We start from the raw sequence: 10,619 nt of genomic DNA on the forward strand, positions 1-10,619 counted from the left end.
GAATGTAGTACATAATGCACCAATTTGTCCATATATTTAGAAAATAGCTGTGATAATTGTCTGTAAGGCTAGGTACAGACAGGGAAAAAGCCTGAGGTGGAATCAAATTAAACAGTTTTCTGTAAGTGGCATAGCTTAGATCAGCCCTGAACAGAACACACATTCATCCTTTGGTGGGAAGTGGGGGCTGGGGAAGAGCAAATCTTAAACTGGGTTCCACCATTTTTAAACCAGTCTATATGTGCTGAACTTCTGTTCTGTTACATGTATAGACCGGTTTCTGATCACTTATACCAATAAAAGTGTAAATGTCTGTACCTAGCCTAACAGATCTTGTTTTAGTTTTAACTTGTTTACAAAGACACATGCTGCAGTAACTCTGATGAAGAAAAATTCAAGGCCAGGTTCTCCTTCTTGGGCTTCGTTTTGTTTTGTTTTTTTGTTCTTTGGAAGACAGACGTCTTTGTCTCAGCTGATTCCCTTTGTAATACTGTTCTCCTTCCAACTCAACCAGGGAAAGGAGAGAATTTGAAAGGAGCCAAGGGGCGTGGAGAAAGGGAGAGAGAAAGAGATCTCTAGCAAGCTGGAAGTCCCAGAATCTCGAGAGACCCCCTAGTCGAGTGATCCTCAAGAAGGATGCTATGAGCACCATGAAGCGCTGTAACATTCTTTAAAGGGTGTTGTGGGGTGCCACACAATTTTAGCACTGTTAAGTGTGCAAATACCTACACATGAGTCGCAAGATAAACCAGAGATTTCAAATAGGAATCCATAGTATCAAAAAATACTCTGACCTCTTGTGGTCTTTCTGAGCATTTTGCAATACAAGATTTGTTGTACTGTTTTTCTGTAGTAACTGAGTGAAAGCTAAGAACTGACACTTTCCAAGGGGTGCCTTGAATCTAAAACAGTTGCAGATCACTGCTCTAGTAGCACTTGCTGTTTCTTATCACAGTATTAAATACCTAATCAAGTCAAATGAGTACCCATTGTAAAAGTATCTGTATAGTCTTTGCCCTTCCCCTTAGTGTCCCCTCTAGCTATGTACCCGTTACTCTGGCAGTCTACCAACTTCAGTTTGCACACGGGGTCTAGTGGCTCCTTTAATGCAGTGGTAGTTACTTGACTTTTCTCAAAGCCTTTTATTTACTAGTTGGCTGACAAATAGTATTGAAAATGCAGGCCACTACCATCCTCTAGTGCAATGGTTCTCAACCTTTTTAGGTTCAAGGCACCCCTTGGAAAGTGCCAGCTCTTATTTTTCACACACTTTTTCTGCTACTGAAAAAACAGCAGTTTTTTTTCTGTTGGAAAGATCCCAGAAAGACCACCACTCTGGATTTCTATTCAAAACTTCTGAGTTTATCTTGTAAATCATGTTTGTAAGCCTAACACTGCTAACATTGCGTAGAGCCCTGTGACACTCTTGATAGGATCTCAAGGCACCCCAGGGTGCCATGGCAGCCTAGTTGATAATCACTTGTCTAGTGGTTTGTATAATTGCTTTCGGCATGTCATAGACTGGATAGTGCAAGGCCAATAGAAAAAAACCCAGGAAAACTGATCTGCAGTTAGGTACAGGAAATTTTAAAAAATGGGCTATGCTTAGGACAAATACTAAAAAGCTGGTCTTTAATATGTATAGGGTAGTAAGCTAATATTCAATATGGTCAGTTTTTACCCGGTGGTTTGAAAACTAGTACTGAGCTGTGAATCAAAGCCACCTCCTGTACGTCTTCATGTCACCGAATTAAAGTTGGATACAGTTATTTGGCTTTTTGGTTTTTAAGGAAGGATCAAGATCTCTCTTTCCAGATTATTTTATTTTGCATAACTGAAAAGACGACACTCATGAATTACTCTTCAACATTTAAAGGAGCAACAGGATTAAACATTGGTCTCTCTCTCTTCAGTTGTATCTTACTGTAAGTAACTTCAAAATCTTTCTTGGTACCATTCAAGTGTTCTAGATTTCCATTTCTGATATCATATTGTAAAGCAGCAAGTTTTTTAATTCTGTATTGAACAATTTGTGTTGTCAGCTCTAGCACTGCTGGTATGTCTCTAATTTGATTTACAGAAATTCCTTCCTTCAACAATCCCTCAAGTCTTTCTTCTAAAACTGGAACAGAATAAGAGAGAATGGCAGGGCATTTTAACACAAGCTGTTTTAGTTCTCGATCACTACATTTAAAAACATTTTTGGAGAAAGAAATGCTCTTCTGCATTGTGTTAGGGGTAAGGTGAAATATAAACCCTTTAAGCTTAGACAGCAGCTGTAAAACTTCAGTGTCCGTGAAATCTTTCTTCTGGAGAAATTCCAGGTTTTCTTGGACAGCTGCGGAGTTATTTAACAAAACAAATGGATTTTGGCTTAATAATTTCAGTAGCCAGACCTTCAGGTTGGCATCAGAACCGCCTAAATGTAGAAAACTTCTTTGTAACATCTCTATCATATGCTTGTTTTTCTCAACAGGCCTATGAAAAATAGAGGGTGCACTTGTCAAGAGTCTGCCAATTATATTTTTCTTGAGCCCCAACTCTTGAAAGAACTGAACGTTAGCTTTCTGGTTCGCATGGTGTTGAACAGTAAAAAAAGATTCTGGAAATTGTTCTATTAATTTTACCAGCTGCTTTTCATTTTGCCATATTGAATGCCACAGATCTCTTTGTGAATTTACCTCTACTGGCCTACGGAGAATTGCCTCAGGACACCGTTCCAAAACTTTGGCAATGGTAGCATCATCAGCGCCCATTTCTTGTAAAATACCAGCAATTTCTTTAACATACGTTATATCCTGAAAAAGGACCCATTCTTTTAGCCTGCGAATCTTCTTGGTATCAACTGATAAGCTATTCAGATTCTCCACAGTTTTCTTGTTTTCTTCTTTTGATCTTATATCAGCTGTATAACTGAAATGTGGTAAAAAGCATCTATGCCATTCTTTATTCCACAGGAACAAGCGTGTCAGTCGTGGGCTGCAGTGCTGAGATCTAGCCAGCAAAAGTGTAAATAAGTCTTTGGCACCCTGAGGAATTCCTCTCAGCATTTTGGGGCACTGCACTCTAAGCAAAAATCACTGTAAGAAAACAGAAATTAGATCATGTTAGTTTTGGGGGGGGGGGGGGGGGGGGGGAAGGTTGTTGTATAAAATTGTTTGTGGGGGGGGGGGGGAGTGGAAGATTGGTATTGTCAAAAACTTTCATATTTAAATCTGGAAGAATTGATTATTCCCAACAGAAATCCTTTCACTTAGCAGAAAATTCAGCTTCCAAGATGAAATGAAACAGATCTGAGACAGTTTCTGAAATGGCAATTTCCTGATTAATCCTTCACTGAAACAATGACTTGCAAAAGTGATATACCTGGAACATGGAGCAGTATGTGTAGCAGCTGTCAGGTAGTTAATACATGAATGGGCCCCAGCAGGTTGGGTATCAATAGGGGATTTGTGACAGTCTTTGGTGTGCTCCAAGATACATATAAGAAATGCAGAATCAAAAGCATCTCATAATATAGCTCCTTTCTTTAAAATAGTTCTCACTAAGAGGATGAAACAGGAGGGATAACATTTCAATACTTTTTCTCGGTGATTTTTTAATGTATTTGTTTAACTTTTTACCCTTGTACTTTTTTGAAGTTGTCAGGGATTATTTGAATTCCCACCTGTCCCTTCCTGCCTCTCAGAAACCCTGCTGCTCTTTCAACAGCAGCTTATATCCTAACTACCGGTTTGAACTCACTCCTTTAATAAAATAATAAGAAAAAAAAGGCACGAACTATTACACAGCTTGTTTTTACACTAGCCAAATGGGTTAAAGGTAGTCAAATCAGCAGCTTGGCATTTTGGGAGAGGAAGTAATTAAGCTGTGACTCTTGTTTTAAGCCTTCACTCCTTGTTTAAATAAGGACTTTTCTTCACCTCCCACCCCCAGAGGTGCCTTATCTTTCTCTCTAATTAACTTCCGCCTTGCCAACAGTACATAATGGGGGCAGACATTTCTTTGCGTAAATCAATGAGTTCTAGCTGTGCATCATGTGGTACTGGAACACAGCTGTGACAAACCCAACCAACCAATCAAAATATGGCTTTGGATAATTAGCGTTACCATTCATATTTAACTGGTTTTTAAATACAAATATGTTCTGAGGTGAAAGAGGGGAGACCAGAGATCTGTACTTGATCTGAGCTAAAAGGACACCATCCAGCATATTCTAACTGTCTTAATTTGCAGCTTTTTATCACAACCCTTTACAAGCTAAGGGAAAAACTGGGACAGAGCAAACTTGAAAACTGTGCTTGAAAATTGAGTCAGCTATTGTTGCAAGTGATACGCCTAAGATACTGTAACTGAAAGTAAGTAGAAAAGCAGAATCACTTCTTCAGTTTGTGGATGTGACCACTTTGTGCACAGCTGCTTTCACTGTTCCCACTTCAGTTTCTCACTTACTAAAAAAAGCCTTGTAAATATCAGGGAGAAGAGGACAGGAAATCCTGATTATATTTTTTTTATTTATTTTTTTTAAGATATTAAATACAGAAAAGATCATTATGCTCCCTTGTCTGGTGTCTTGCATAGCACAGATGCTCTCCTCCTAATACCTGTGACAAGTCCTTAATTTCTGTTTGAACTATAGTGTGCCTTTTTAGGAAACAGCTGCTCTTTACCTGAAATTTCACATGGTAGATTCTCTATCAAATTTCTATTTATTCCAATGACTAAATTTTCTGTTTAAAAACTTGCTCCTTATTCTTTGTTTAGTTTCATCTTCCAAATATTGGGTCTTATTACGTCTCTTTCTGCTAGATTAAGCAGAATTTTTAATCAGTTAAAAAATAATATACTTCGTGTAAATTTACTCCGTACAAGAAGATACTTCTATACAGCAATTCTTCTAGTAATTTTTTTTTTTAAGTGTTCTTTTAGCTTTCTACTTCACAGTCCAACTACTGTATTAATTTGCTAAACTCAATCTTGGATTTGTCATCTGATCTCAGTTGCCCCCAAATCTTAGGAAGCACTGTCTAGCATGTGTAGCACAGAACAAGGCATAAGGCTATTTGAGTCAGTTTCTAGGTTTGTCAAAGTCTGGCTGTAAAATCTCAGGAAAGTTGCTTAATTTTCCAGTGCTTTTGTTTTCTCTCTCTCAAGATACAGGAATTGTTTTATGAGGATATAGACCTAAGGTCCTGACACAGTAAAGAGTTACATTGTTTAACTCCATACATACTATGCATATTCCTACAGAGCTTAACAACCTCCTCATAGCAAGTAAACAACCACATCTAGAAATCAGTCTAATTCATTAAAGTGTGTAAAGCTGCTTGACAGCCTTAGACGGCAGCTGCTGTGAAATCAAGTACTACTAAAGCTGCTTGGAGGTGCCTGTCATGAGGCCTGTGAAAATATGTACTAGTAAAGTGACCTCAGCTTTTAGTTTCAGCTTAAACCAGTTGTGGAAGGACATTAAACTAGGACCTATTTTAGTAATGAATTCACTTCAAAGTATCTTAATCTTGAATATTTGCCCAGTAATACATTTTAGGCAAAATTCCAAGGACTGACCTGTGGCCTGGTTGAACTCTGACCTGGTAAGAGTTGGTCCATAAGCAATTTTTTTATAGAAGCAGGACTTTCTATGTAAGGGACCACTAACTTAATTGTCCTGTTGATAGCCTGTGCATAGTCAGTTTTTTCTTGTTACTGATGGTCTTTTATGGAAAAACAGAAGAGAGAAACATATTTTAAAAAGTAGAAAAATGTGACTTGTTCAAGCATAAATTTTGGTTTGGGTACTTGGGGGCATTTGCAATATAAAAACGAATTTTAACACTTGTTTTCTTTCTAAATGAATAGACAATGCTGGTGGTGTCCCACTAAAATGAGTGTTTAAAAGCCACAATATGATATAAAAAAGTTGCATTACAAAGCCTGTAGATGGCAATATTACACTGTGTGATTCTCCCCTGCTTCCTTTCTTTCCCCCAAAATAATTAAGTCTGAAAAATAATACAGAATAGCCTATAATCAGTTTTCCACAAAGTTCTGGTGCTTTTATAAAACTGATGCTGGACTGTTGTTCCTTCTTACTGTATCATCTTTTCTTAATATTTATTAGACAACGGTCCAGTTCACTATTGGGAACATGTCTGACAATGAATTAATTTGGCCTGTGACTTAGTGCATGATGACTTTCAAGGAGTGTATCAAGATGTATATTTTTGTTTTATATATTTTATTTCTTTTTATATTCAAAATTCCAAGTCTAACATCTTCTACAGCATACTGCACTGCAATATTTTTAATATTGCCAAATGTATGCCTATAAAAGACTGTAACCAGAGTACTTTGAAGTAAATACATAGGCATTATGAGGCCTACAGGCTGATGTATACATAAATTAGGAGGCTTATGTAGTGATTGTTAAGTTTGCCTACCATGTGAAAGGTCCCTGGTTAGAAAGTGGGCAAAAACTTACCAACTCTATTCAGCAGTTATGACTGAGTGGCTAAGGCAGTAGACTACACATTCATTTGGATCTAGCTGTACCAACTGAAGTTCTGTTGACTTAGTGCAGCGATTCTCAACCAGGGTTTATAAGAACCTTTGAAGGGTGTTGCAGAAAGTGTGAGGACATAAGCTGATAAGGATAGGCTTAGGCTCTCCCTGCCTGGTCCCTCTGCAAGCAGGTAACTGCTGTAATCATTTTTTTTTTTTTTTAATAGGGTGCCATTCAATTCACAAAAATTATGGAGTAGGGGCTTGAATCTAACGAGATGTCTTGAATCAAAGGTTGAGAACCATTAATTTACTGTCTGGAGCACTGGCCTTTTGATTTCCAACACCCCCCCCACCCTCTTTTTCTTCTTTTTTCTGCCACAGTGGGTTGGCCAATGGGTATTTAAAGTGCAGGTTAGACAAATATGACTGTCACAGATAAACGCCTTGAGCAAAAGGCTGAATTAGATGATCACTGGGGGGTCCATTCTAGTCCTATTTTTATATGATGCTATGCAAATGGTACTGCTCTTAGAATGATATATGCATAAACACAATTTATACCTTTTTAATATGTATAGGCAATACAGTGGGCCTAGGAAAAAGTAATATTTACCTAGGGCTAACCTGTGAAAAGACTGATGAACTCTGCTACACGGGCCTCCTTCCTGTGTTCTACAGCAGACTTAAACACACCTCTTCCTTTGTACTAAAGCAGAGTTTACTTACCTAACTTAGCTTCTGTTGTTCTGCCTCCCGTCTGTCACAAACTAAACATCCCAACCTAAAAATAAAAACAAAGGTGCAGGACACGTTAGTAAGGCCCCTGCTACACGATACGCACATTATGCCATTAAATGGTCAGTTGTGCAATAAACTGAGTCAGGCCACAAGTGTAAAGTAAGACTGGTCACATGTGCACAGTAATCATCACAGGCAGACAAGGTTCTTCGGGGGAATCTGATATCTTTTATTAGACCAACTTAAATAGTTGGAAAACATTTTCTTAGCAAGCTTTCAGGTTTAAAAACCCTTCATCAGGCTGAAGGATTTTTTAAACCCAAAAGCTTGCTAAGATAATTTTTTCCAACTATTTAAGTTGGTCTAATAAAAGATATCAGATTCACCAGAAGAACCTTGTCTGCCTGTGTCCTTAGACCAACACTGCTACAACCTACACCCAAGTACTTATCACATAATTAACTGGTGAATCCTGTCCAGCCACATGTGTGAAATAATTATCACATCATAAAAATGACTATTCAGCTATAAAAAGAGCCAACCCACTACCAAGTTAGTGCTGAAAGATGTACAACAACTCTGTAGCTGGTTTCTATCCAGCTTTTTTTTTTTTTTTTTTTTGAACTTTGTTTCCTGGGCCAACTCAGCTCTGAATCCGATTGACTGAGCAGAGCTTAGTCGTTCAAGTCGGCATGGTGCTACCACCAGGAAGTATCCTGCCTCCCAGACACTTCAGCCTAGGGCTTCAGATACTCCCAAATCCGTGGCAGGCATCCTATGGGCAAGGAGGCCTTGCAGTTAGATGCCCCCAAGTCTTGCTTGCCCTTAGCAAAAAGGTAGCTGGAAAGCCTGAGATTAATCCCCCATTACCATCAAGTGTATAGCTGAGAGCCTGGCATTTGGAGGCATTTGTAGACTCTGGCAGGGATCAGCCAGCCTGCCCACCCTGCAAAGGGGACAAGCCTCCACCCTCTATCTACCCCGAGCCATTCAAGGCTGAGAAGAGTTGTGTCTCCCCTGCTGGCGAAGCATTCAGCTTTCATGTGAACGTGTCGCGGAGCCCTAAAAGGCGAAGGCTGGTGCACCTGCATGCTCCTACAACCCCGAGGTCCTTGAGGGCAGGACCAAGGACCTGGCAGCCTATTTAATGCATAGAAAAAACCAAGGGGACGCCCAAGGTGTATCCCTCCCACCTCGCTTGACTCCACAGCAGAATCAGCCAGGACTGGTGTGCCCATAGGGGCAGCCGTCCAGGGGGTCAAAATCCTGGTGCACACCCCCCGTGGCCCCTTGCCCAGTGCAGCTGGTGCATGAGCGGGCTTAGCGACCTGGTCCCTCCACACCCGGGCAGCCCCCTGCTCAGTACAAACAAGGGCTCAACAGCGCCCCTAGGGGCAGCAGGCAGGGACACGGCACCCTGCTGCACTAGATTACCCGTCTGTCCGCATCTTCCCCCACTCTGGTGAGCGGAATGATACAGTCCGCTCCCCCACGACGTGACTGTTCCCTAACTCCTCTGCGCTGGAACGTCGTTACGTAATGCAGAGAATGACCGACCCCGCCCCCGCGCAGCGGTGACGTACGCTAGCCCTCGCCCCCTGCCCACGCCTGACCTACGACCTCGAACTCTCGCGGGACTGGGGGGCGGGGAGCGTTGTCTATACCGGACTCGGGGTGCCCGAAGGCTCAGCTGCCGCCAGCGCGGGCCATACCAAGTGAAAGAAACGGGGAGTGGAACGAAGTATGTCCGGGGGCGGGGCAGCTCGTGCTGGGCTGGCGCGGGGCAAGCGCCCGATGTGTCCGCTGCCAGCGAGGAAAGGCTCGTGGCCCCTTGGCCGTGCAAATGGGGCCGCTGAGGGCAAGAGGTGGTTTTACCTTTACCCATGGGGCTGGTGGCCGTTAGATTCTAATAGAATTGTCTAATAGAAATACAATTTCTGATAAAAAATCCATTTCTAATAGAAAGGCAGGCGGGCACCAAGGTGCCTTTTGCATGGGGGGTGAGGCAGCGTTTGCTGCAAGGCCAGTGGTTGATGGACCAGGGAGCTGACAGCAGGGAGAGAGGGTGCTCCTAGAAGTGGGGCACAGTGGAGGAGGAAATAAACCTGGCACTAATACTTGATGGGTGCAGGACCCTCCGGAGCCAGATCAAGGGAGCAGGTCTGGTTACTTGGGGAGAGATCAACTGAGGCTGATCCAGGCCCCTGTGACCTCGGCCTCACCCAGTGTCCCAGCAACGTTGCCACCAGCTCCTTGACCCAGGCTGTAGAGCACCCAGAGGGGCTGTCCCCCAAGAAGGCCCCCAAGATGTGACCTGTGCGCGGGAGAAGGTTTGAGGAGTGTGGTCGGTGCTACACCTGGGGCAGTGCAGACCTGGGCCAGACTCTGCATCGTCTCTATTTTACACTGACGTAACTCCATTGATTTTGAAATTAGTCCTGATTGCCCTCAGTGGGTGCAAGGAAAGAGACTCTGGCTCTATATAGCTCACAGTTGGTAGTAAGACAGCTGCTAAGTCCCTATGCTTTAATTTACTGGATCTTGCAGTAAAGGGAGAGTCACTCTGCAGCATTAGATATGACTTTCGTAGGCTAACATTTATGTGCTGATTTATTATCTTCACTCCAATTAAGGAGGACAGAAGATGGTATTTTTGGCTGATGAAGAATCATTTAGGTTCATATTTCACCCGCCTAATAAAATAATCTTTCCTACTGCTAGGAATAGGAAATATTCAAAGTTGAGTCACTGAGGGCTGTTTGGCTGAGAATCTTATTAAACCCATTAAGATGAAATTAAAGTTATAAATCAAGCAATATCCATTACTTCAAAAGATTATAATAGTGTGGTTATTCAATAAACATTTAAAAATAAGGCTATTCAAGGAAGTTTCACAAATAAGAATAACTTCCCATTAATATATCCAACCTGTCTGCTGCTGAATATGGCTCGCTGTCTACAATCCCCGGCCCTATAAAAGATTATAAAAGCCGTTATTTCCTCCCTTCCCCCTTCCCAACCCTAATTTTTTTTTTTCTCTGGTCAAAAGACCCAAAGATGTCACATTGTTCAATCTCAAAGCTCCTATCCATCATGAGAACAAGAACAAAAAACCTCATCAATCATCCCTTCTCAGACCAGGCATCTACTACACTGACTCTTTTTGATCCAATCCATTAGCCAGATTTAGGTTGTTTCTGTCTCGGACGGCCACAGCCGACTCGAGTTGCGTTAGAAATTGGTCGTATGTTAGGGCGGGCTGGTGAATGGAGAGGCAGACACAATTTATTGGTTGCAAAAAACTTTACTCACGCCGCTTGCAATCACGACGCAGGTGGTCCGGTCGTCTGAACAACCACACGAGTTGTTCCAGCTGG

At 41.7% G+C, this 10,619-nt stretch overlaps 1 protein-coding gene across 4 annotated transcripts; it reads right to left on the bottom strand.

Annotated features, from left to right (window-relative positions):
- Positions 1-215: 215 nt before the first annotated feature.
- MTERF2 (mitochondrial transcription termination factor 2) lies at positions 216-10,247 on the bottom strand. Of its 4 annotated transcripts, none has more exons than XM_006024272.2 (3): positions 8,907-10,247; positions 7,231-7,285; positions 216-3,080 (listed from the first exon to the last, which is right to left on the bottom strand). In XM_006024272.2, the coding sequence occupies exon 3, from the start codon at positions 3,048-3,050 to the stop codon at positions 1,857-1,859; it is 1,194 nt and encodes a 397-aa protein (XP_006024334.1). In that variant the 5' UTR covers positions 3,051-3,080; positions 7,231-7,285; positions 8,907-10,247; the 3' UTR covers positions 216-1,856. The 4 variants fall into 4 exon arrangements, with proteins under 4 accessions (XP_006024334.1, XP_006024332.1, XP_006024333.1 ...); XM_006024270.3 differs by lacking the exon at positions 8,907-10,247 and adding an exon at positions 8,677-8,856; XM_006024271.3 differs by lacking the exon at positions 8,907-10,247 and adding an exon at positions 8,436-8,615.
- Between the last annotated feature and the right edge of the window lie 372 nt (positions 10,248-10,619).

Source organism: Alligator sinensis, unplaced genomic scaffold, assembly GCF_000455745.1.
Source record: "Alligator sinensis unplaced genomic scaffold, ASM45574v1 scaffold267_1, whole genome shotgun sequence".
NCBI classification, from domain to species: Eukaryota; Metazoa; Chordata; order Crocodylia; family Alligatoridae; genus Alligator; species Alligator sinensis.

Bases quoted from the DNA above. Each gene is read 5' to 3' on its own strand.
- MTERF2 (XM_006024272.2), bottom strand. From the start codon at position 3,050: ATGCTGAGAGGAATTCCTCAGGGTGCCAAAGACTTATTTACACTTTTG.